This window comes from Mustela putorius, unplaced genomic scaffold (assembly GCF_011764305.1).
Source record: "Mustela putorius furo isolate JIRA1106 unplaced genomic scaffold, ASM1176430v1.1 tig00003850_pilon_pilon_pilon, whole genome shotgun sequence".
NCBI lineage: Eukaryota > Metazoa > Chordata > Mammalia > Carnivora > Mustelidae > Mustela > Mustela putorius.
Window position 1 is genome coordinate 13,708,493 of NW_025422002.1, and position 27,593 is coordinate 13,736,085.

General features: G+C 47.0%; 1 protein-coding gene and 1 pseudogene across 1 annotated transcript in view; both read right to left on the reverse strand.

Moving 5' to 3' along the window:
* Nucleotides 1–27,593, reverse strand: part of FGD5 (FYVE, RhoGEF and PH domain containing 5) — a 123,025-nt gene that overhangs the window by 24,075 nt on the left and 71,357 nt on the right. Inside the window, exons 6-10 of the mRNA XM_004738591.2 lie at nucleotides 9,765–9,925; nucleotides 9,345–9,501; nucleotides 8,646–8,733; nucleotides 6,866–6,916; nucleotides 6,212–6,270 (exon numbers count right to left, since the gene is read on the reverse strand). Coding sequence (XP_004738648.1) covers nucleotides 6,212–6,270; nucleotides 6,866–6,916; nucleotides 8,646–8,733; nucleotides 9,345–9,501; nucleotides 9,765–9,925 — 516 coding nt within the window. The remainder of the gene's footprint in view (nucleotides 1–6,211; nucleotides 6,271–6,865; nucleotides 6,917–8,645; nucleotides 8,734–9,344; nucleotides 9,502–9,764; nucleotides 9,926–27,593) is intronic.
* On the reverse strand, nucleotides 24,916–26,621 carry LOC101674838 (annotated as a pseudogene).

The following is a 27,593-nucleotide window of genomic DNA, read 5'->3' on the forward strand; positions in this document are numbered from 1 at the left end:
ACAGAACCAAAAAGGGCCTTGCCCAAAATGTGACCTCCTGTCAGTGGCAGATTCAGGACCTGGGCATGGGTCTGCAGGATACCCAGCACGTGGCCTGCCTATCCTCAGGCTAGCCCCTCTGGGCCTGGATCCGATGTTGCCATCTTCTGCAGGCCATGGGCAAAGTCACTTGCCCTTGCTGTGCTATCTGATATCGATATATATCTCCAGGCCAGGGCTCCTACTCTACATCTGCATACCCCATAAGGCCTGGAGCATCCAGACTCCAGACCAGACTGTCTCTCTGGGCTTACAGCCTTGGGGGAGAGGGGGAGCCTCTGAGGGAGAGTAATCCAGAAAATGTTCCACCAGGGGAAGAAACACATCTGTGCTCCTTGAAGAAAAATAAGTGTGTCTGGGAACTGTTGGCCCTCACTGGGTTATCCACAATATGCAGGGACATGCCTCCCTTCCCTCTGTACAGCACACCATTATACTAGAAATAATGAGCATCTAACCCATGGGGTGGGTGCCCCCTGAGCGTTATGCAGGTGAAAATTGTATGTAGGGAAATTGCCTTGAAGAGTCTTTTATCCTGTCCATAGTTTTGGGCACAAAATGCTACACATAACAAGACAGGAAACAACATGTGTTGGAGGGGATGTGGAGAAAGGGGAACCCTCTTACACTGTTGGTGGGAATGCAGGTTGGTGCATCCTCTTTGGAGAACAGTGTGGCGATTCCTCAAGAAATTAAAAATAGAACTTCCCTATGACCCTGCAATTGCACTCCTGGGTATTTACCCCAAAGATACAGATATCGTGAAAAGAAGGGCCATCTGTACCCCAATGTTTATAGCAGCAATGGCCACGGTTGCCAAACTATGGAAAGAACCAAGATGTCCTTCAACGGACGAATGGATAAGGAAGATGTGGTCCATACACACTATGGAGTATTATGCCTCCATCAGAAAGGATGAACACCCAACTTTTGTAGCAACATGGACGGGGCTGGAAGAGACTATGCTAAGTGAAATAAGTCAAGCAGAGAGAGTCAATTATCATTTGGTTTCACTTATTTGTGGAGCATAACAAATAGCATGGAGGACAAGGGGTGTTAGAGAGGAGAAGGGAGTTGGGGTAAATTGGAAGGGGAGGTGAATCATGAGAGACTATGGACTCTGAAAAACAATCTGAGGGGTTTGAAGTGGCGGGGGGGTGGGAGGTTGGGGTACCAGGTGGTGGATATTATAGAGGGCACGGATTGCATGGGGCACTGGGTGTGGTGAAAAATAATGAATACTGTTATGCTGAAAATAAATAAATTAATAAAAAAAGAAATGTGTAGCAGTTGTTCCATTTCCACTCGTGATGTAGAATGCTGCAAGAGAACAGTGTCCCTAGCCTGATAATAAGAAAAGGCTAATCTACAGAGCCCTGGCTCTTCTTACATCTGATAGTGAGCTGAAGTCCCAAGGCCACCAACGGACCTGAATCCCAAAGATTGACAAGCCCCTTCACAGCGATGTAAGACACATGCACTGTTGCCAACACACAGGAGGAAGAGGTGGCCAGCATAAAGGAGGATGAGAAGAAAGCAGCTAAAATGTTAATGGATTCTGAAAGGTCAGGTGTGGGCTGGTGGGACAGTTTAGAATAACAGAGAGCCCCAGACACCAGGCACATCTGCAGTCACTTGCGAACCCTTTTCTAGCAGTTCCTGCCAGGTGCTCACAGGAAGACGAGGGGCAGGGCAGAGGGCCAGAAAGGAGCCCCCTTGGTGGTGAAGGCATGCAGGATGCCACTGGGGGACTGGCATAAAATCCCAGCCCCCTCTCTTGTATAAAACCCTCAGCCCCTGGGAGAGGCCAAGAAATCCACTCCCAGAGGACAGGCCAAGTGCCACTTACTGCTCCTTGGGAAAGGGCAGAAGTAAAAGCCGTCTTCCCTGAGGAGAAGGAGGTACCCCCTTGGGCCCAGGATTGTGCATGAATACAAAGCAGAAACCTACCCAAGCCCTGCCACAGCCATAGCCGTGTTTGGCTACCATGCAGAGGGGGGTCAGCACGGCAGAGAAAGCCTGGCTAGCAGGCCCTGCCTAAGACCAAGGCTTGTCCCAGAGAGCAGAGACTTGGGAGTGTAGTGCTGCACAACAGGAAACAGTAGTCTCCCTCTGAGAAGGGGCAAGAGCATGGAGAGAGGCCCCTTCTGTGGTGCAGGGGTTGCTAAAAGCTACAGGTAGAGAAGAAAAGTAAGAAAAGCTCTCTGGCATCTCAGGCCGCACAAACAGTGCCAGGTAATAGCAGCCCCCCTCTGGATGAGTGTGACATCTGTGGGGCTCTGAAGGTGACAGAGCAGTAACAGAACCCAAACCCAACTCCCACCCCTTACCTAAATGGCACAATCAAAATGCAGGCACTCCCACTGCTGGGGTAGATACTCCCCCAGTCTCCACAATTCTTCCAACACATAATGTCGGTGTTCGATCAAACATTATGAGAAATATAAAAAGCAAGAACGAAGCCCAACTCATTTTCAAGAAATAAAGCATTCAACGAAACAAGGAGAGGTGACACAAATATTAGAACCATCAGACAGGGACTTAAGAATAATGGCGATTGTTCTAAGAAATAAAATCTGTTCAGAGAGTAAGATGGTGGTTGCCAGGGGCTGGGGGAAGGGCTCAGTGTTGAGTCAGGACAGTTTCAGTTGGAGCCGGTGCGGAAGTTCTAAAGGCAGACAGTGGTGATGGTCACACAACAATGTCAATGTGCTTCTTGCTGATGAATAGTGCACTTAGAAATGGCTAAGACGGTCCATTTTATGGGGTGCCTGGGTGGCTCAGTGGGTTAAAGCGTCTGCCTTCGGCTCGGGTCATGATCCCCAGGGTCCTGGGATGGAGCCCGCATTGGGCTCTCTGCTCAGCAGGGAGCCTGCTTCCTCCTCTCTCTCTCTGCCTGCCTCTCTGCCTACTTGTGGTCTCTATCTGTCAAATAAATAAATACAATCTTAAAAAAAAAAAAAAAGAAATGGCTAAGATGGTCCATTTTATGTTACGTGTATTGTACTTCAATACAAATTTTTTTTAAAGTCTATTTTAAAAAATGACAGTGAAAATCAGAGAGCCCAGACATACACCTGTCCCCTCACTCTGTTCTAAAGGGAGACAGTTTACTTTCATGCTATGAGGAAGAGGACAGTCAATGGCTAATTTGATATAAAACCTCGAAAGCCTGAACTTGCAAGCAGAGGTGGGATTTTCCTTCTGGGAATCTGAGGCTTGGTCTGAGTGACTACAGTTAGAAGCAAAGTGCCTCCACTCTCTGATGCAACCTGTGACCAGTTCCTGAAGGAGTTCCCAGTGCTCACAAACCTGGAGCCAACTCTAAACCTCCAGGCCTACATTTCATGACATTACTCAGGGCTGGGTGAAGAAAAGACAGACCCGATGTGGGAAAGAGAGGAACAATCCTTGTGTACATCTCTGTGTGTCAGTGAAAGGAGCAGGACCATGTGCATGGACAGGTGGATATGTTTTCATGCAAGAATATGTGTGAGGTTGCAGGTCTGAACGTGTAAGTGACACGTGCAGGCATGTCAGGCTGGTGGCTAAGAAAGGCTCCCGTTCAAACCCAGCTCCCACGCCGAGACCCGAGGGATCGTGAGGAAGCAACCTGTCTCTCCAGGCCTCAGTTTCCTTGCTTGTGACACTGGGCTGATAATAGTTCCCCTGAGGATTAGAGAACACAGGGCATGATCCCCTGCTAACAGAGGCAGCCGTGGTCACCAGGAGAAGGATGCTACACAGGAATTTGCCACAGCCTTTCCTGAAAAGCTGGTGAGGATGACTTCTCCCCCTTCTAAAACTTTCCCATCCCGTCTTCCTTACTGCTCCCATTGTTCCCTTGCCCTCCACCAAAATATGAGGATCACGGCAGGGGAGGGGTCACCTTGGCCACTGCTCTTAGAGTCACACTTCCCAAAGCCTCTCCCATCACCTAACAGTTTTCTGCTAACAGGCTGCTAAATGGATTTATAATTTGGCTTGGTTGTCAGTACTCTCTCCTAGTGAGCTTATCAGTGGCATTTCAGACCTGGTATCAGATGGGTACTGGGCCCCATTTTACGGTGGTGGGATGTGGCTCGTCCTAGAAAATGTATCTCCAACTTAGCTACCTTTGTGGGGAGTTACAGCAATGGTTTGATGTGAGCATAAAACCCACGTGAATGCTACCGCCTCCAGGAAACCTTCCATGGTTCTTACAACCAATAAGTACTTCCCAGATTCTACTGAAGGCAATGTGGAGATGTAGAAGGCTTTATAAAATGGGGGAATGGCATCACCAGTCATATTTTAACAGGATCACTCTGAATGAAATGGCAGGGTTGGAGGTGATGAGGCCTGAGGTGGGTAGTGGCCATGGGGAGGGAGAGGCAGAGCCCCAGCCTGTCCTTTAGCCTCTCAAGCCACTGAGCTCTGCTCTGGCACTGGGCAGGACCCACCTGTCTATGGCCCAGGCAGAGTCCTAGCCTGATTCCAGGAAGTGTGCAATAGGGGCTGCTAATCCAGAGCAGGCCCAGTGTGGTATCCCCAGGCAGCTGGAGAGACAGAAGCCAGCCTGTGCCAGGCACAGCACCTAACCCCAGTCTTCAAGAAAGCTGGGGGAAGGCACTGCGGGGGCTCCGGCTGCAGCGCCTCCAGTTCCTTCTGCAGGAGGGTGCCACCTGCAGGAGGGAAGACAAGGCCCTTCCTGGACCAGTCTTCCTTTTAGGAAACAGAGGCATCCCTGGCTAAGCGAGATGCAGAGAAGCCAGACCATCTGCTGCTATGTCCGTCACAACAGGGCAAGGGACGCCAAAGCATTCCCGTCTGTGGCTACACTGAAGGAAATCTTATGTATGTACAGGATGCCAAAACAACATGCACCAAGGAGTTCATGGACCCTAGAGCTGGAGGGCAGACATCCCGATGATGATGACATGTCTGATGTACCGATTTTCACATCCAGCTGCCTTTCGCCTCCATACTCAGCACACCATCTCTTCAGACTCTTGTCCTACCTCATCTACCCTGCTGCCATCTTCCACCTATGCTGGGTTGCTCTCTGTCTCTGATGTGACTTATGCTTCTCACTCTCCATGCCTCTGCCCAGGCTAGGCCCCTTTCTGGGCACAACTTTCCTCTGTCTGCTTTTGAGGCATGTGTGCTCCCTATGGGAGCACCTTCCACATCATCTCTTCTCACAGCCCCGGATGGCAGGGATGGCTTCCTTCTCTGAACCATGTAGCATTTTCTCTCTCTCTTATGATGCTTATCATGTCCACATGTTTACTCCTCTATACACTGTGATATCCTCTGTGCTGGGATTCATGTCTTAACTCTGTATCACCAGTCCCCAACACAAGACTGACATGGAGTAGGTGTCCCATAGATGTGACTCTCCTCCTCTTCTTCTACCTGTGGATGACTCACTAAAACGATGCTCTGTGTATTTGCCACAGCAGAGCTGAGGAAGGACTCGGCAGGCATAGCACCATCACTCCCACCTCTGCCTGTGGAACATATCACTGACCATCAAACTCCTTTCCCCCTGAGCTAGGAATCAGCCTCAGGATACTTCTCAACACAAAGCTCTAGTCTCATTTTAGTGGAGCAGAAAATATGGGACACAAGTAATCAACATACCACTCGAATAGAGTTGGGACATGGGATAAAGTTGGCCATCCTTGGCAGAAAACTATTTACTAAATACCAGGTACACTCTAGCAGAACCAGGCGTGCACTTAGAGCTCACATATTCTTGTGGACAAGTGGTTTTCAAACTTTTGTGAGCAAAATAGCTACCTGGGCATTTGTTAAAAATGTATATCCCTGGACCTGCCCCAAAGATATTCTAAGGAGTGCCTAGGAATCTGTAACTTACAAGGCACTCCAGGTGCTGAAGCACAGGGTCTCAGACCACAATCAGGACATTACTCACCAGATCTGTACAAGTCTGTAGCCCCCGCACTACTGTAATGGTGAACCAGAGACCCAGACAGGAATACACAGTACCTGAGGTCACACAGCAACTGTCAGGGCCAGAAGCCGAGGGCCAAGAACTCTTTAACAGGTCCCAGCAGATGGTTGCCTGTAGCACCCCCAGAAGTGGAGTATCACAAGGCAGACCTGGGCAGCCTAGAGGGAGTCCTAGACCTGAATCCCAGAGAAGGAGCCCAGGAAACAGACTTACCCCCTGCTCCATGCTGTCATTGGCACGGTCTGTGACTTTGGAGATGAGAGTCAGTGCACCTGTGGAGGGAAGCAGAGAAGATAGCAGGCCTTCTGTAGAGGAGGGCCAGTCCAGGAGCCACCATCCTCGCCTCTCTTCTGTCCTCTCCGCTCTCCCACCCACTCCCCAAGATCACTGCCATTGCAGGGGCTTGTCTGTGGATGGCACCAAGTTTTCCCACAGCTGGATCAGGTTACAGGCCCAACCCTTGTTGTGCTGCTACTGCCTAAGTGTCCTTGACAGTGATTTGACCATTTTATACCTTAGTTCCCTTGGCTGTAAACTGAATATGTTAAAATAGGGACTGCCCTGGTAGTTCATATGCACGGGCAGTCACATAGAACTGGGAGGAAACAGGGACACTACGGTGACTTTTTGAGACCTGACACCACCTCCTAGCACCAAATCCTGATTACTGCCCGCTTCTTTGACTGGATGACAGCCCATCCCAGGGATGCCTGGCCTGAGGTGAGGGGGAATCATCTCAGAAGCCCCAGAGGTTTCCTGCCCACTGCATATCCAGCTGCTAGGGACGGGGCTATATCCTGCACCAGAGCTGGGAGAACAGGGACCTAAAGAGGAACATGTCATCCTCCAGGTTCATGCTGCACTTACCCTGCGTGTTATCGTACTCAGCTGAGTCCGGGCTAAGGTTGTTTAAATAGTCTGCAAGGGAAAAAAAAAGTCTTCAAGGAGAACAAGAGCCAGGGTTAGTTTGCCCCTGGGAGGCCAGTCCCTCCTGTCCACAGCAGAAGCCCCCCTTCCAGACTTTGAAGATAAGTGCCAGAAGAATGGGGTATCTACCCTCTCACCCTGTTAGCCCTCCACACCACCACACTAGAACAAAACAGTCTCCTGAATCATCACCAGCATCACTGCCAGCACTGCTAGTCATTCACTCATTCAACAAGTCTCCATTGAGTGCTTGCTGTGTGCGGGGCACTGTGCTATGCCTTTGGCATATGGACACAGACAAGGTAAATCCCTGCCTCTTGAGAAGCACACTGTCTACTGGGGGAACAGATGTGACCATCAACACACTGGAGTGTGATATATTAAACCTTTAACACATTTATACCCAAAAGCTCTACATGGGCTGGCCTCTCTCTAGTGACCTCTCCATGTCACTCACTCATTCTGGCAATGCTGGCACTCTTACTATTGCTTGAACACGCCAAGCCTGTTAATACCCTCAGGCCCTTGCACTCACTACTCCCTCTACTGGTACTCTCTTTCTCCAGATCTTCATGTCCTCACTTGGCAGAGATCTCTATGGAGTGTTACCTCCTCAGAGAGGTCCTTCCTGAGTGCTGTATCTAATTCAGAGCCCGATTATGCCCCATCCCCTCAGCCCACTTTATTTTCTTCAGAGTTCTTATCACTGACATATCTTTATTTCCTTGTTAGTTTGTTAAAGTATAAACTCCACAGTGTCACAGAGTTTTGGCTGTTTAATTCACTGCTGTATCTCTAGCATCTAGCACGGAACCTTGTACACAGTAGATGCTCAATAAACGTTCGCTGAATTAAATGAACAAATTCCATGTCTGTTGGCCCTAATATACTTTCCGTATGGCCTTGGTCACTACCTGGAATTACACGCATAGCTCTATGTGTGGGTGTCCATCTCTCTTACTGGGACAGCAGTTCCTCGGGCGTGGTGTCTTTGTCCATTTGGGAGTCAGCTGGGTAAATGAGTCTGGAGCTCAGGAGAGAGGTGTGGTGTTTCTGGCAGGTGGGGGGAGGGGGGGATGACTCCCTGTGGAGAGTTTGTAATACAGGAAGGAAGGGAAGAGGACCTAGCACTGAGCCCCAAGAAACACTAACATTAATGAAAGAGTTGACGTAGGGAGGTTGTCAATACAGATGGAGAAGGGCAGTAGAGAGGTCTCAGGGAGGCAGGGGGAAAGAGAAGCCTCAGAATGAGAGGGCTGAAAAGCAGAAAGTGGTCAATGGTTAAGCCACAGAGATGGTCACAGCAGGTTCAAAGTGGAAAATGTCCACTGATTGGGCCATAAGAAGTGCTTGGTGATAAGAACAGCTTTAGGGAAACAAGACACCCACCGAGGAAATGCAGAATGGGGGAAGGGACGAGTTTTTTTTGTTTTAGGATGGGGGAGGCTGAAGTAAGACACAGAAGGTGGCCACTGAAGTGAGGTTTCCATGTTGGCAGCAGGGGGTCCAAAGCTCAGCTGGAGGGAAGGTGGGGGCAGAGTCTAGCATGTCTGGAGAAGCAGGTGCCAGGAACTGAGAGTAGTCCTCCCCCTACCCTCCCACCCCCATGGTGGGAGGGGAGGTTGTCATCACACAGTTGGCCACCATCACCAGCACCCCTTCTCAGGTGCCTCCCCCCCCAAAAACATCTCAGTGCATCCTGACCTCCTGTGGGGCCCACCTGTAAGGAGCACTTGGTACTGGAAGAGGCGCTGAACCACCCGCAGCAGCCGGTGCTTCACATTCTGGCCACCTCCTTGCTGACTCTGCTGCTCCCAAGAGATAAGAAGGACAAAACTCCATCAGAGACCTCTGTCTCAAGGCACCAGGCTCACGGCATCCTTCATACACTGTTCCATCCACACATTTTCCTTGTCACACTGAGCTTCTCCCCAATCTATAAAACTAGGATCCCCTCCTCCAGGAAGGCCTCCCAGATTAGCACCACCGTGCTGTGACAGTTCCTTCCTTCACGCTCACATTCAGTGCTACATTCAGTAACATGGATCTACTAATCCCTGCTTTTGCATCTAATATTAATAAAAGGGAAAAAGCCCCCATTTTTCTGTCTAGTAACTGGATACCCAGTTTGTTGGTCACTCCAGTGGCTGCGGCCCCAGCTTGCTTTATGCTTTTCTACTGGGACAGGACTAAAACCCTCACCATGATGGGGGCTCAAAGAGTTGTCATCGATCATCCATGAGGGAATGTTCTTGGTTCTAGGTCTTCCCTCCTACTGGGTCACCCTCTCCTCCCCCAGCCAGGTCTTCCCCTCTGGCCTCAGACCTACCAAGAAGCCCTACTGATTTACAATAAGCCCTTCCATGCCCACCCCACCCTGTATCCTTAGGGCAGGTTCTTAGAGGACCAAGGGACCCACCTCGAACTCACGGACAGCAGCTGCCAGCCGGGGAGAATGCAGGCAGTTCTCACTGAGCAGACTCAGATACCTGTCGAACTGCAGGATGTGAGTGGCATGGTGGTCAAAATCCTGCTCCCGGGCCAGGAAGACGTCAGCCACCTTCTGCTGGCCCTCCCTGCAGCCGGGGAGGGGGGCGGGACAGCGAGAACTAAGCCTTTTGACCAGCACAGTGTTCACTGGTGAGCGCTGGAGTCACATTACTGGGTGGCAACCCCATCTTGACCCTCGTGCTTGTTTTACTTTAGGCAAGTGACTGAACACCTGTGTCTCAGCTTCTGCATCGGTCAAATGGAGACACCATTTCACATGCTGGGTTTTAAGAGCCCCCCACCCAGTGTAATGGAGGGAAGTAGGGGCAGGAGTCCATGGACAGCTCACCAGTGCAACAGTCTCTCCCCCAGCTCCTCCAGGATCCCCTGATGAAGGTCTCGGATGGCTGGGAGTTCACTCAGGCCACGCCTCAGCTCCTCCCTGGCCAACGTGTCCTTGCCCTCCTGGTCTGTTTCATCCAAGGCCCTCATGACGGCTCCGTGGAAATCCTGAAACACCAAAGGCCTGTTACCACAGCTCACAGGACTGAGCACAAGTCCTCCCTGGGAGTTCCTCCCACGGCTTTGAAGCCCTGACCTACACAGATAGTATAGGACTTTTGGCCAGCATTTCAGACCCCAGCATTCTCACCTGTAAAACAGGGGTGATAACACACACCTGGTGATCACAGATAACTCGTGCCCCAAAAGCACCCAATATAATGCCTGCTACAGTGGAGGGTGTTAAGCATGTTCATTCCTGAACTTGGGTCATGCTCTTCAGGTAACCCTCTCTTTGAAGTAATATAAAGTGCTCTACCATTATCCATCTTTGAAAAGGTTCATGCACTGTGTTGCTTTAAAACAAAGGCTAGGGGTGCCTGGGTGGCTTAGTGGGTTAAAAGCCTCTGCCTTCGGCTCAGGTCATGATCTCAGGATCCTGGGATTGAGCCCCGCATCGGGCTCTCTGCTCAGCGTGGAGCCTGCTTCCCTTCCTCTCTCTCTGCCTACCTGTGATCTCTGTCTGTCTAAATAAATAGATAAAAATCTTAAATAATAGATAAATAAAATAAATAAATAAAAATAAAACAAAGGCTAAAGAAATCACAGGCAATTCCTCTATGGTGTGTTAAGCAGTCACTGAAAATGATACAGATGGTGACTATGTACAGATTTTCATATCCTAGAGCCAGGAATCAAGAAGGGAAACAAAGTTATCTTTCTACCTTAACACAGTTCTGTAAAACAGAAACAAAGGAAAAAGCTAAAAGGAAATCAGTCAAAATATAAACAGTAGTTATATCAGGGCTCTAAGATTAGGAATGATTTTTTTCTTCCCTGTTTTCTAAAATTTTTGTATTATGATTAATTACTTAAAAATTCAACTAAATTGAATGAACATTAAAATGATAACAAATGCAAAACATTTTTCTCACAAGAACAAGTTTTTACCTTTAAATACACCTGCTCTTGCATGAACCAGAGCTCTGTAGTTTTAAATATATGGAATATACTGAAACCACCTCAAATTGTGGAGCAGTGCTCATTAGGAAAAACATTAGCATCAGAGGTCAGGTGGTCCAGTCCAAATAAAGGTCAAATCACCTTTATAATATTTAGGAAAGATGAACACACTGCCTTGTTTGATTGCCTCCCTGATGGAGAACTCACTACTGAGCAAGACAGTTAATTCCACTGCTGAACGATTTTCATTGCTAGAATGGTCTCTTTACATTGAGATCTGAAAGGGGAAAATGCCAGAGAGGATGAGCAGCCCCTCCTCCAGGAAGTCCTACTGATGTTCTCTCACAGTAAAGGAATGCAAGAGAAGGGGAGGGCTAGGAAAAAAAGGCAGGGAGTTAGGTCAGGGTCAGAGAGAGGGACAAGGGGAGAGAGAAAGAAAAATGAGAAAGCAGAGAGAAAGAGAGAGAGAGAACGATGGAAGGGAAAGAGATAGGGGAGGAGGGACTGACGAGAGAGCAGGACAGAGAATGGGAGAGGTAGCACATTCTGTGCCCTCCCCTCCTCCAGTATCTGTAATGAGGCTGCCGTCAGACAGAGGACACCAGATGTGGGGGTTACGAAGGTCTCTACTTCCTGAACACCTCATCCTGTCTGAAGCTGACCTCCTGCTGCTGCAACCTGCTCTGCCGGGAACTGGGGGGAAGGATGAGAAGAGGACAGCTCACCCTGGCCTGCGGTCCCAAGGAGGGAGGATGAGCCGGCTTTTCCTGAGGCCGGCCCTCATCAGCCCCAGTCAAGTGCAATTTGAAGGTCTCAGGACACCTCTAGTCCCATCACTGAGGTCAGAAACTTGGGGCTGAATCTTGAACTAAGGAAGAGACTCTCTGGCTGAAGGCATGAGTGTCCTTAAGTGGATGCCACATGCTAGAGCTATAATTAGAAACCAAATCCCATTGCCCCTAAGCTATCAGAGCCTTTCCTGAAAGCACGTTTCAGAGGGTGGAGAAAGTGTCATCTACAAGTGAGAGGCAAGTAGGGGGAGGTGGTGTTTAGTTCTTATTTCCGCCCACAGCTGGCTCTGGGACACTGGGGTTGTTCTGAACCTGGAGTCGGGGTTTCTCTGCTGACACAGGGCAGGAGGACCCTCCCACTCTTCCTTATGAGTCTCCATGGTTAGGACCCAGCCTCCAGCTCTGCAGGTTCTTCTCAGCCTTGGCATCCCAGAGAAAGAAAGAAAACATCCTGATGTAGACAGTAATCCCTCTTGATTGGGCAGCTGGTTGACAGGACTTTCAACACATTGTTATTGGCTCTGCGCCAGGTTCAAGCTCAGATACACCAAAAGAGCAGTTGATGACTGTGGACAAGCTGTCACCTACATGAGCCTCCGTTTCCTCACCTGTAAAATGGGGATGACAATACCACTAAACACAGCACAAGGCTGCTGAGAGGCTCATCCTGACGTTTAAAATCACAACTGCTATGGGGACAGCACTTCATAGTTTACATGCTTTGTAAACTATGAAGTGCTGTCCCCATGGCAGTTGTGATTATATTGTAGTTATGACATCTTCAGAGCAGGGTCACTTCTGTTTTGTTTCCTGCTGTGTTTCTAAAGTCCAACAGAGCATGTGACACAGGAGTTTTATAGTACTCACTGACTACTGACTGACTGAAAGACCTTTAATTAACGGAAAAGGAGAGTGAGCCACAGGGAAGCCAAGATCATAATTCGGTCACTCTGCCGCCCAGACCAGCACATAAAGGGAAAGAGGGTGAAGGCGAGGGAGAGAAGGAAGGACAAGCAAAGACAAGATTGATGGCTGCATGTGCATTGGACCCCAGGGAACTGAAATATTAGCTACTCTGCAAGCTAGTTTCTCATCTGTAATTAATTCTCACTAAATTGACTCAGTCCCAATGGGCAGTATGGCCATCATCAACATGACTCATTTCAAAAACCAGAGCATAATTGGACTCGCCACAAACATCCATTCTTAAAACTCATGCATCGGCTGGCGGTGCCAAGTGCCAGCCACACCATCCATCACTCCCTGAAAGGTTTCTGCTGTCTCAATAGTTCTGGCCATTACTGCAACCAGGGTCTCTCAGATGGAAGAAAAAAAGGAGGTAGGAGATACCCGGCTTTTATCCCCTTATTCATTCAACATATATTCTGACTGCCTGTTCTGCACGAAGCCCTTAGGAAAGAGTGAAATTAGGAAATGCTATTCTGCCCTCAAAGAGTTTGCAATCTAGAGAAAAAGAGGAGTAAAACCACAATTTCTACTCAGAGGTCTAAGTGCTGTAATGGAAAAAGCATAGGAGCCACAGCTGGCCACAAGGGAGACCTGGCTTACTGCTCAGAAAGCATGCCAGAAAGGCAACACCTCCACTGAGATAAGAGGGGAGTGTTTCAGGCAGAGGGACAGCATGTGCAGAGGCCCTGAGGTGGAGAAGGAAGTAACTTGAGTATGTCTTGGGTACAGTGTGTGTGTGCACCTTGCAGAAAATGTACAGGATTAGAATATGATGGCACTGGAAGATCATACAGAGAACCCATCCCACAGGGCCCTGCAGACTTTTAAAGGAACTTGGGTTTCATTCCGGGATGACAGGGAACTACTGGATCAAATTTCTATCTTAGAAAATTTACTTTGTTGGAAGAACAAACTGAAGGTGGCCAGAATGAGGGCAAGACAAGTGAGAAGGCTGTCCTAGTCATCCAGGAGAGAGGCCCAGACCCAATGGTGGTCATGGGGATGGAGAGAGGGGATGGATGAGAGATATTAAGGAAGAAGAACTGAATGGCCTAATGCCTGCAGGGTCCAGTACAAACCCCCTCTGGGCTCAAGGATTTCCTCATGTAGTCCACCTTCTCACCATGTTCACTTCCCAGATCCCTGTGGAGCTCCTGTCCAGCCTTAGAGATTCTAGGCTCCAAGCCAACGCCTAAAGAACACAAATGAGTCTACCTGGACAGTTGTGTATGTGTGACCTTGGGCAAGTCACTTCATCTCTATGGACCTCAATTTCCTCCTTTGCTAAATGGGGATACAAATACCTTCTTCACAGAGTTTGTGCACACTGCCTTCTGCTATGTTTTAGGATGATTCGTTTTTATGTTTTCCTTCTCCCCTAGATTGAGGTCTGTAACCCCAGCACCCAGACCAGTGAAAGTGGCAACACAACAGTCAACATATACTGAACATTGTGCGCCATCTAAGCTCAACACTGTACAGTCACTTTCCCATCTAGTCCTCAGAACAACCCTTTCACTTTGGCAGTATTATTTCCTTTTGCCAATAAAATAATCAGGTCCAGAGGGGTTAAATAAATTGCCCAAAGCCACTAAGATGGCAAGATTCAAGCCAAAGTCAACCTGATTCCAAAGTCTTGGCTCTTTCCCTTGTTCCATGCCAATTCCACATTTACAGATGGGCACAGACAGGGAAGTGACTTGCTCAGGTCAAGGAGGTGGAGAACCCAGTTCTCCAGAGTGATGGCCAGGGCTTCTATCCAACCACAGAGACCATAAGACAGCCTGGTGGAGAGGCCCGAGTGTGAGGACTGCCTTTCTGGCTCTGGAGCCCAGACAAGTTTTCCTGGAGTTCACAGGTTCTCAGAACCCTGTCCTGGGCTTGTGGGTGGGATGGTGAAAGTAGGGACCTCCTCTGCAGGGCTTAGTCCCTTGGCCCCTTTTTCTCTTTTCCAAACCTACTATTGAGTTTTCTGGGCAGCACAGTATCTCCATTCTCTGGACTAAACAATTGGTGGGTAGTCAGAATGTCAAACCACTGATGTTGCTGCCAAAAGTCAAGTGCACTCACTGGGATCCCATCTGGCCAAACACACACAAAACTCAACCAAGACCCACATGTATCACAAACATGCACTGGCAGGCCATGAGCTATCCAGGAGACATGGCTTCACTTGGCCTGGTCAGTCACTGGAGAATACTTTGGAACCCTGAAAACAATTCTGTGTCGGGGCACACAAAGACTTTTTTTTTCTTAAGAGAGGGAGGAAGAGGAAGCGGGGGCAGAGGGGTAGGGAGAGAAAATCTTAAGCAGGCTCCATGCCCAGCTCAGAGCCCAATGTGGGGCTCAATCTCATGACTACAAGATCATGACCTGAGTTGAAATCAAGAGCTGGAAGCTTAAACAACTGAGCTACCTAGGGGTCCCTAGACTTCTTAAACTGTATATAAAAAGTATGAGCCATACAGAAAAAGAAATAAATTGGACTTCATGTTAACAGATTGAATATGGAAAAAGGGAATTTGGTTGTTCTATGTACTACTGCTATCCTTGTCACTTTTCTGTAAAGTTGAATTTATTTATTTTTATTATTTTTTAAAGATTTTATTCATTGACTTGACAGACACAGATCACAAGTAGGCAGAAAGGCAGGCAGAGAGAGAGGAAGGGAAGCAGGCTCCCCGCTGAGCAGAGAGCCCGATGCAGGACTCAATCCCAGGATGCTGGGATCATGACCCAAGCCAAAGGTAGAGGCTTAACCCACTGAGCCACCCAGGTGCCCCAAAATTGAATTTATTTTTAAATAGAAGTTCAGGGGCGCCTGGATGCACAGTTGAAGGACCGACTTTCAAATCATGATCTCAGGGTGGTGAGATTGAGCCCTGTGCTGGGCTCCGTGCTCCACACTCAGTGTGGGGTCTGCTTGAAATTCTCTTTCCTTCTCCCTCTGCCCCTCCTACCTGTGCTCACTCTCTCACTAAAATAAATCTTTAAAATAGATAGATAGACAGACAGAAGTTTAAAATAATTGAAAAAGTAAGATGAAAAATAATAAAATGCTTAGGAATAAATTTAACAAAAGCATACAACCTGTACTCTGGAAACAACAAAACATCACTGAAAGAAATTAGAGAATGGGTATCACTGAATATCACTGAAAGAAATTAAAGACATTAAAGAATGGGTGGCCCAGTCAGTTAACTACCTGACTCTTGATTTGGCTCAGGTCATGATCTCCGGTTTGTGAGATCCAGCCCCACATAGGGCTTTGCACTGGGTGCTGCCTATTTAAGATTCTCTCCCTCGGCCCCTACCCTCTCTCTAAAAAAAAAAAAAAAACCAAATTAAAGAAGACCTATATAAATGGAAAGATGCCTCATATTCACAACTTAATACTGTTAACAGGGCAATATTCCCCAAGGTGATATACAGATTCATCTCAACCCCCATGAAAATCTCAGTTGCCCTTTTTTTTTTTAAAGGATAAGCTGACAAGCTGATTCTAAAATTCACATGGAGATACAAGGGACCCAGAACAGCCAAAACTATCTTGGAAAAGAGAAACAAAGTTGGAAGACTCACATTTCCTTATTTCAAAAATTCCTAGAGGGCTACAGGAATCAAGGTTGTGTGGTATCAGCGTGCCTGGGTAGCTGCTGATTAACTGACTCTTGGTTTCAGCTCAGGTCAGGGTCTCATGGGTCATGAGACTGAGCCACATGTTGGGTTCCCTGCTCAGTGGGAAGCCTGCTTGAAGATTCTCTCCCTCTGGACCTCCCCCTGCTCGCTCTCTCTCTCTAGCTCAAATAAATAAATAAATCATTAAAAAAAAAAAAGACTACGTGCTATTGGCATAGGACAGAGATAAAGATCAAGGGAATAGAATTAAGAACCCAGAAATAAATCCAGAAATGTTTATGGTGATTTTTAACAAGGGTGCCAAGCAAATTCAGTGGGGAAAAAAAGCCTTTTCAACAAATGATGCTGAGAAATTTGGATATCCATATTCAAAAGGATGAATCTGGACTCCTTCTTTATACCATCTATAAAAATTAACCCAGAATCAAACACTTACATGTAAGAGCTAAAACTATAAAACTCTTTAAAGAAAATATGGGAGTATATCTTTGTGATTTGGGACTAGAAAAGCTTTCTTAGATATGACACCAAAAGCACAAGCAACAAAACAAATTAGATTACACAAAAATTAAAAACTTCTATGCTTCAAAGGACACTCTTGAGAGAGTGAAAAGACAACCCACAGAATGAGAGGAAATATTTGCAAATCACAGATCTGATAAGGGGCTTGTATGCAGAATTACAATGGAAAGATAACCCATTAAAAAATGGGCAATGGGTTTGAAGGCATTTCTCCAAAGAACATATACAGATGACCAAGAAGCACATGAAAAGATGTCTGACATCATTAGTCATTAGGGAAATGCAAAATCAAACCACAATGAGATCTCACTTTGTACCCACCAGGATGGCCATAACAAAAAAGACAGATAAAAACAAGTCCTGCAAGGAGGTGGGAGAAATTGGAACACTCACACACTATTAGTGGGAATCTAAGATGGTGCAGCCACTTTGGAAAACAGCTGGTGGTTCCTCAAAAGGTTAAAAAGTTACCGCATGATCCAGCAATTGCACTTAAAGGTATATTCCTAAGAGAATGGAAAACATATGTTCATTACAAGAATTTATCCATGAATGTTCACAGAAGCATTTTCAGAATAGTCAAAAAGTGGGAAGCACTCAAATGTCCATCAGCTGATGAATGGATAGACAAAATGTGGCCTATCCACACAACGGGATGTTAGCCATGGAAAGGGATGAAGTACTGAGACATACAACAATGTGGACAACCTTGAATACATTATACTAGTGAAAGACATCGATGACAAAAGGGTACGGTTTATGTGAAACGTCAAGAACAGGAAAATCTACAGAGACAGGACTAGACAGCTGGGTGCCTAGGGCTGAGGTGGGCTGATGGGGAGCGGCAGCTTAGGGGACTGTACTTTCTTTCTGGGGTGATGAGAATATGCTAAAATTGACTGTCGTGATGATTACATAGCTCTGAGCATGCTAAAAACCATTGCATTTTACACTTTACATGGTTGAATTGTATAGAATGAGATTTACATCTCAACTAAGCTATTAAAAAATGGAATAGGGAGACCACAGATTGGGAGAATATTCACAGTGCGCGTATCTGAAAATAGACTTGTGTCCAGAATATTTAAGGAATTCCCTACAGATTTGTAAGAAAAAGACAGACAGCCCAATTAAAAAATAAGCAAAAGACTTCAAATGTGGATTTCCAAATGGCTAATAAACAGAAAAGATACTCAATTTCATCAACCATCGGGGAAACGCAAGCTAAACCCACAATGAGAAACTACCATCAGCGGCCACGAGTACGAAGACTGACAATACCAGTGTACTCGCAGCATGAGGAACATTACTCTCAGATGTTGGGGGTGGAAATATGTATCACTTCAACCACTTTGAAAACCTATTTGGCAGTTCCTAATAAAAGCTGGATCTGTGCTTCCTCTATAGCCAATAATTCCATTCCAGGTAGATACTGAGGAGAAATGATTGCTCATGTTCCCTCAAGATATGTGTGAGAACATTCACAGCAGCTTTATAATAGCCTGAGATAAATGATCATTAACAAAGGGATGGATACACCAACGGTGGTATATCGACACAGAATAATACTTGGATGAATCTCACGTATTGCGTTGTGCTAAGGAAGCCAGACACAAAAGAATACGTAACTCGTGATTCCATTCGTATGAGGTCCAACAACAGGCTAAACCAATCAAATGTGGTGGAAAGCAAAATAATGGTAACCTCTGGTGGGTGACATGGACTGGAGAGGGGCACAGAGGCATCTTCTGGGATGATGAAAATATTATGAGTGGTAGTTACAAGTAGAGAGAGAGAGAGAGAGAGAGACACACACACACACACACACACACACACACACACACACGAAAAATTTAAGCCCTGCCCTTAAGATTTGTGCATGTAACTGTATTTAAGTTACAAAACATTTTTTTAAAAAGAAAGCTGCTCTCTGAGGTCCCTGGGTAAGGGAAGACAAGGCTCCTTTCCCCGATTGCCTCGTATCTCTTCCAAGCCCTTCATTTAAAGTTAAAGTCTTGGGCCTGGAGTTCATGGTCCAACCTACCTCCACACCTGCTCACTCTGCATACCAGGAACTTCTCCAAGATGAGCATGCTTCACAATCATCTGTGGGACTTATTCAAACCCCCCATTGCTGGGCCTGCCTCCAGAGCTTCCATTTGGGAGGCTGGGGATGGGGCTGGATAATTTTCATTTCTTCCATGGTCCCAGGTAATGAATGCTGCTGCTGCTGCTGGTCATGGGATCACACTTTGAGCACCACTGCTTTACAGGAATCCTCTTTTCCAGCCTCTGTGTCTTTGTTCTGTGCTTCTGGCATCTAATCCATATCTTGTTCATCTTTTTTTTTTTTTAAGGATTTTATTTATTTATTTGACAGACAGCGATCACAAGTAGGCAGAGAGGCAGGCAGAGAGAGAGAGAGAGAGAGGAGGAAGCAGGCTTCCCGCGGAGCAGGGGGCCGGATGCGGGGCTTGATCCCAGGACCCTGAGATCATGACCCGAGCCGAAGGCAGCAGCCCAAACCCCTGAGCCACCCAGGCGCCCCTCTTGTTCATCTTTTAAAGCTGCTTCAAATGCCACCTCCATTATGAAGGTCTCCTGGGCTACTTCAGCAGTCAGTCTACAGCCTCCAGAACTCTGGGGTCACAGCCTGAAGGGAACCACCCTGATTTCAGAAAGTCTCTGAAGTCTCATATTTTAGCTTATGTATTAAGGCATGTTTTACATTATTCTCTAAAATATATCCATGTGTGATTTAATTTATTTAAAAATATATATCTAAAGCAAAGCAGAAGCTCATAGAAAAGTGTCCTGTTGGACACCTACTACTACATACCTCAGGCAGGGTTATGTGTATCCCAGCCTGAAAAGCAATGGCTTTGCAAAATTTTGCATTGTCAGGCTATGTACTTACTCTGTATGTTTGTTATCTTCTCTCCAATTATGCAGAGAGCAGACTGTGTCTCATTCACTTAAGTTTCACCCTTAGATTGACCGAGCTTTGTTTATAACTGTGCTGAATGAATAGACCCCATCTATTTTAAAGCTTCTGGCTATTTGCACAACCAGGGTTGGGGACCAGTGTTCTAGAGGATGCTTGTCTTGAAGGGGCAGGGAATCACAAAGAACTCGTGCTGAAGGAACCTTACAGGATCATCTGTTTGTGGGCCTCAAATGGTACTGCCCATCAGCATCACCTGGAGGGTTCATTAAAACACAGATGGCCACCCCCCCCCCAGAGTTTCTGATCTCACAGCTGTGGGGTGGGGCTCAAGAATATGCATTTCTTATAAGTTCCCTGATAATGCTGGTGCCACTGGTTCGGGGATCACATTGGGAAAACCACTTTCTTGGTCGACTATTTCTCACTATTTGCTCCATGGAGCCTCAGAGGGAGGCAAGCAGAGGTACCTTAAGGGAGGTAGAGGCAGGGCCCAAACTTTGGCCTCCACCCACCTTTGAACCAAAGCATCTCTCCTTTTAGCCAGTCTTCGGGGTTCCAGGTAAAATTCCATTTGAAGACAAGCTTCCATGGCTAAAAATGTCTGAGTTCCACTGGCCATCTCAGGGTGAAGGATTAAAAGGGAGAGAGACTTTCCAGGGTTACCCAGAAATTCCTTTTCTTGAACTGAATTTCTTGAACCCCACACATGTGGGGTAGGAACCCCTTTCCTGAGAACTCCCCAAGAGCTACTACATTCATACTTCCCAGTACGGAGAGCTCATCCCCCCTCCCTGGCAGCTCAAATGGAAAGAAAGCACATCTCACACTGAACCAAAATCCGTCTCTCTCTGAGTCCACAAAGATCAATGAGTTCATTGATTGTGCCCTGGGAGAGCCTGCAAGAACTCAGAAACAGGGTCTTCTCCACTCAATTAAAATTTACTTCTTAATGTTGTCTGCGGATATGGGTACAAAGATAAAAGTAAGAGACAGACACACAATCTTCCTAGATCCACACAACTTCCCCAGCTTGAGGCCATCTAGGAGTTTGGCCTGGGTTAACCTCTTGGTCGCCCAGCATCACCCCCTTCCATCCAACCCACAAGACCAACCTTCCCCCAAACTCCTTCACTGCATCTGCCCTGCTCAAGTCCTCAGGGCTCCCAAATTCTTCTACCTCCCTTTTGAAAGGCCCTGGGGCATGATATTCAGGCTTTCCCTGAAGATCAGCTTTCTAGTCACACTTCCTATAAACCCCACACCCCCAAACCCTCCACTCTGTCCACTTGTTCCTGCTGCTCCTATCCCCTGGAAGGCCTGTTCCTACTTTCTGTCCATCAATGCCATCTCAACATCCTCTCTTCCAGGAAGCCTTCTTTGACTTCCTTCCTCCTGCTCACACTGATTCCCCCCTCCTAATGCTCCCTAAACCTAAACAGACTGTTCTACTTCTGTTTGTTTCCTCCCCTTCTCAGGGCTCTGGAGTCATATGGCCCTGGCCCTACTTCTTACAGGCTGTGTGACCTTGGGCAAGTCACTCATTTTTTCTGAGACTCAGTTTTGGACTCATTCAACCATCTGAGAACTCTTTACTGAGTACAGAGTGTGTGTAGTTAAAAGACATAACGTATGTGACTGTCAAGCACACAACAGAAGGTCAACAGATGCCCATGCCGCCCTCCTCTACGGCACCAGTGTCCAGGTACACTGGACACTGGCTGTGCTGAAAAGCCAGAGCTGTCTTGGAGAGGAAAGAAGGGACAGTAATCGGAGGCAAACTGATAGCAACAATTCAGATAAACTCATAAATCTGACACTGAGTCCCTCTAGATCCTGCACTTGCCCCAGTTCTGTCAGCGCCAAGGCCACGGTTGAATTAAATATGCATGTAGTGCTAAGGGAGGGCTGTCCTGTTCCTCCAAGCAGTCTGAGAAATCTGGCTCTGTCCTGGGCACTCCTGATGCCCTTTCAGGCGGCTACCACCACAGAGCAAGGTGGGTGCGGGAGGTGCTATCAGGGGACAGATTCAGGGAGGACCTGAGAAGCTTCTCATCTGCCTTTCTGCACTGTGTTCTCCTAATACTCTTCCCTTAGTCCATCTGACCCTTTCACAAAAACCTGCCAGGAGGGTCACCTGGGTAGCTGGTTTGTTAAGCGCCTGACTTCAGCACAGGTCATGATCTCAGCATCCTGGGATGGAGCTGCAGGGCCTGGGACTGAGCCCTGCCTTGTTGTCATCATCATCCTCGCTCTTGTCCTTGGGCTCCCTGCTCAGTGGGGAGTCTGCTTGGTCCTCTCCCTCTGCCCCTCCTCACATTCTTGCACACTCTCTTTCTCTCTCAAATAAATTGAAAAAACAAAACAAAAAAAAACAACCCTCCCCCAAAACCGAAAACCTGCCAGGTCCCCAGTGCTTGAAACCCCCTCCCCATCCCACACATTCCCTTGGAACTCCAAGCCACTTCCAGGCCTTCAGTTGATATCTCCACACTTAATCACTTCTGGTGCACATCCTCTGCCCAGCAATCACTGGGATGTCCTTCCCCCACCCCTCACACTTCACAGAACCCACACTAAACTCCTCATCACCCTTGTGTCTAGATAGACCCCTTCCAACATTTGCTGCTCTGGTGAGTCAGCAAGTCACATATCTGAGGTCAGCCTGGACCCCTTTCTTCCTCTCCCGCCCCCTACAGCCATCAATCACCAAGCACATCACCCTCCAATCTGCCCACAGTACTCCAGTCCAGTGTCACCTTCTGCTGGAATCACCCAATGGCCTCCCCACAGACATTCAGTGGATCAGACCCAACCCCCAACACGATTCATGGGACCCTGCCCACTCTGCCCCTCACGTCTCACCACTCTGTCACTCATGCACACACCACAGCCATGCAACACTTCTTTCAGCTCCCAAAGATGCCACTTTCTGAATGATTCCAGACCTTTGCATATGCAAATCCTCTTGCCAGGTACAAGCTTCCTCACCTGGTCGACTGCTCCCCATCCTTCAGGTATCAGCTTAGACATGTTTCCTCTGGGAATCCTTCTCCAGGTTCCAGAAGACTCGGACGGGGGCCTCCTCTGAACTTCTCAGGCTCAGTACACCCCTATCATTGTACTAATATTGTCCCTTTTGTGCTTGTCTCCTTCCTAGACTGTCAGTTCCTGAAGGGCAAGGACCCAGTACCCAGCACATTAGAGGTGCTTGGGAAAGATTTCTGACTGAAAAAGTGGTAAGACTGCTGGAAGGATTAGCCCCACCATCACTCATTCATCAGATATTTACTGAGCCCTGATGGTGTACCAGGCCTCACAAGACACTGGCAATGGGACCAGTCAAGCTCTTTGCCCTCAACGAACATTGAGTTTAGTGAGGGAGATAAGACAGTAAATAAGCACCTGAGAATAGCCCCAAAATAAATGAAGCAAAATGGAAGCGAGAGAGAGACAACTCATTAATCAATACCCCACTCCCAGTAAGGGACAGAAGGATGAGACAGAAAGCCAGCAAGGATAGAGAAGACTCAAACAGCACCACCAATCAGCCTGACCTAAGTGACATCTATAGGACACCCACCAGCTAGAGCAGAAAACACACATTTTTCAAGCACACATGGAACATTCTCCAGGATAGACTATATGGCAGGCCAAAAACAAATCTCAATAAGTTTAAAACCACACAAAGCACATTCTCCAACTAGGATAGAATTAAAAATCAGCAGTAAGAGAAAATTTGGGAAATTCACAAATAGTTGGAAATGGGACAACATAATTTTAAATAACTCATGGGTCAAAGAAGAAATCACAAGGGGAATTAGAAAGTATTTGGAGCTGAACAAAAATGAAAATACGACATAAGTAAATAAATACATAAATTAGATGATTTTAGATATGAAAGGTTCCATGAAGAAAATAAAATGAAGTATGAGATGGTGCAGAAGAGGAGGCACAGCTGTGGTTCCTTACCCTCCCCCAGCATCCACACCCTTGCCATGGCCTCTTCTTAGGGAGAGCAGATCACTATCCCCCATCTTTGGGCAAGGGCATGGCATTGGGCAGAAGTGATGATAGGCCAGTCATGAGCCTGAATCTCAGAAGAAGACCTCTGGTGTTTCTGCTTGTTCCCTGCCATCACCATGGGAAGGGCCTTCCCTGGTTGCCTGCTGTCCCTTTAGCCTGGGTCCCAGAATGAACATATAAGAAGCACAGCCACTGAGTTGAACCGAACTTTGACCAATTGATTTCCAGTTGACCCAGACTATATTTTCCCCAAATGGCTCATAACAATATCTCCTATCTCACATGGTCATTATGCAATATAAGCTTGGTATTTCTCCCACTGATGCTGGAAACTATCCCCTCCCCTTGAACTTGGGTAGACGTATGTGACTTTCTCCACTACTAGAGTATGATATAAGTGGTGCTACGTGACTTAAGCCTGGAATGTAAAAATGCCACGCACTTCCTCTTAGCTCTCTCTTGGGACACCAAGTCTTGGAATGCAGCCACCATGCTGTGAGGAAGCCCAAACTTTCCCAAGCAGAGAGACCACATGGAGAGGCAACAAGTAAGTATTCTGGTCAACAGCCCAAATGAGGTCCCAGACAATAGCCAGCCCTAACCACCAGCCATGAAAGATGACACTTGGGGTGATTCTAACCTCTGGCCATCAAGTTTCCCTTGGTCCTGAAGTCCTCCCCAAACACTGGGGAGCAGAGACACATTCTTCCAACCTTGCCTGGTCCAAACCTCTGGTCCAGTGAATTTGAAAGCATAATAATATGGTTGCTCTGCCACGAAGTTTTGGGCACCACTTCTTTGAGCTGACAGCAGAATGGAATGGAAATGCATCTGTAGTATGTGAAGAAGAGTGGGAAGGCCTAGAGTTCGCTAAAGCGAACAATGAAAGTGGTAGGAGGCAGCACCAGAGAGGTAGGTGGGGAGGGATCAGATCATGTCTGATGGGCATCTTAGAGGAGGGGGCCTCTCTTGGGGAATCAGATGGTGATAACTTCCAGGATTACCTCTCCCTGTTGGCAGACTGGCTTCTTTTTTTTTTTTTTTTTAAAGATTTTATTTATTTATTTGACAGAGAGAGATCACAAGGAGGCAGAGAGCAAGAGGAGGAAGCAGGCTCCCTGCCGAGCAGAGAGCCCGATGTGGGACTCGATCCCAGGACCCTGAGATCATGACCTGAGCCAAAGGCAGCGCCTTAACCCACTGAGCCACCCAGGCACCCGGCAGACTGGCTTCTGAAAAGGGCTTCAATGCCTTAGGCCAAAGGAGGAACCCATGGTAGGAATTTTTCAGCTCTTGCTAGGGAGGGATTTTTATTTATTTATTTTTTTAATATGAGAAAACACAGCACTGATGATATCCACAGGACGTAACTGTTCAAGGTCTATAATGACTCACTACCTGGCCTGGCATTTCAGGTACTTGGTTTTTGGACCAATCATTCAACCCCCAATTCCACTTCCAACCTGCCTTTCCAAACTTATTCATGTTCTAACCATGTGTGACGATGCACCATTCTCCAGACATATCATGTACTTTCAGGTCTGTGAGAATTTCCATGCTGACCACCTGCCTTACGTGCCCTCTTCCATCAGGTTCCTTCAGAGTCTATCTTAGGGGTACTTCTTTTGCCAGTCTTCTTAGATACCCCAAAGGGGAATAAGTCTCTCCCTTCCCCTGCTGATTTTGCACAAAACTCTAATTGTGCAAATTATACTTACTGTGGAGTAGCATACCTGTCCACCTATTTCTCCTCCCCACTCCATTCTTTCCCCCACAAACAAGAGACACCTATTCAAGGGCAGATTCCAGGCCTTATTTATCTTAGGGGCTCGAAAGCCCATCTCAGTGCCACACAGGCACTGTAAAAATCCTGTGATGTCTGATTCAAGAGGAATAAGCCAGGTGGATGGATGATTGGATGGACAGGTGAGTGGGTGGGTGAGTGGATGGGTGGACGGGAGGATGACTGGATGGCTGGAGGGATGGGTAGACCTCTGAATAGTGGATGAACTGAAGGAAGGTATGAGCGGGAACACAGATATGGCATAAGGGGGCATAGATTAAAGGACAGATGAGTGGTTGAAAAGCTGGGTACATGATTGGACGAGAATTTGATTATACAGATAGATGGGCAGGGGGATGAATGAATATATGACTGGGTTTCTGGAAGGACAGAAAGAAGTCTTTAAAACAGAAGTTAGCAAAGCCTTTCTGTAAAGGGCCACACCATAAATATTTAAGGTTTGTGGACCACATACAGTCTCAGTCATATATTTTTCACCTCTTTTTTTTCTTTTTTCTTTTTCCAAGCATAAATTGCCCCACGAGGAGAATTTTATTGATGGCACTAGTTTATTTCCCTCTTAAAAGACCAACAGCAACCAAATGAAGTGAATATAACCTCAAGAATTTATTGTCTTCATAATATAACAAAATATGAAGCTTAGAACTGACTCACTGGCCCTTTCTCTTCTTATCTCCTCCCAGTTCAAAATGCTTGCATCTCCTAATAGCCAGCATTCTCTTAGATCTGCAATTGCGCTCAACACATTCAAGCCTCAGCACAATCTTCTTTGTAGTTTAAGCCTTTTTCTGGAAAATCGGCTTAGTCTGCCCACCATAGCCACTTCGCCTCCTTTCAAAATGCCGCTTCGCCTGGGCATAGAGAGTCTTTGCCTTTCTTGTACGTGTCATTTTGTGGGGTTGGTGCTTGCCACACTTCTTGCAGAAAGTCCGTTTAGGAACGTTCACCATGGTCATGAGAGTGCTATCGCCACGGAAAGCTCACCTTTTTTTTTTTTTTTCCAATTATATATTTGACAAGGGTCTAATATCTAAAATATATGGAAAACTCTTACATCTTTTCTTTTTTTTGAAGTACAGCTGATGCATCTTCTTTGTCTTTTTTTCATAAACATTTAAAACACATAGGGGTGCCGGGGTGGCTCATCTGTTTAAGTGGCTAACCTCAGCTTAGGTCATGACCTCAGGGTTCTGGGATGGATCCCCTTGAGTTAGGCTCCCTGCTCAGCAGGGAGTCTGCTTTTCCCTCTCCTTTTGCCCCTCTCCCACTCAGCCCCCCTAAATAAATAAACAAAACCTTAAATAAATAAAATAAAATAAAATCCATTTTCGTTAACAGGCTATGTAAAAGTGGGATCTTGCTTATTAGGATTCAATTCCTGATGACCAGAACGTTTAGTAATCCCTGAGTTAGTTCTGTCTACCAGTTCACAAGTACAGGGTTGAATCACAAACACAGAAAGCCACAGGCCACCCTATCCCCACTCAAAACAACATAATGCAGCCAGGGGCCTTCTAGCTGGGGAGGTTCAGAATGCATGATCAGCCCTTCTCATCTCTGGGCAGCCTTGGGATTTCAATACCATCAAATCTATAAGGAGGAATTCTGAGAGATAACCTGCCAATCTTAGCACTCAGAGATGGATCCAGTCTGGGAGTGGTGGAGAATGTCTTGAAGTTTATGGGTTTCCTTTGGACTTATGTCCCTGGCTTGGACTTGGAGTCACACTGGGGCTTTTCTTCCACTTCTGTCCCCATACACACTGACGTCATAAATGGAGCTCTGGACCACAATTTCCCGAAACTAGCTTAGAGTTGTGACTTTTATGGGTTCTTTTTATTTTCCTCCTCAGGATATTATTATGGATTACCAGTGGTTTCAGCATCTTTCCAACTGGCAGGAAGCAGTGCAAACACAGATGGAAGTTTCCCAGTTAAAATGCTCTTAACAAAGTCATAAAACAAAAAGCCCAGCCTCTCAGTCATGCTGCCAGCTCAGAGGCAAGTGATAGAGGAAAAA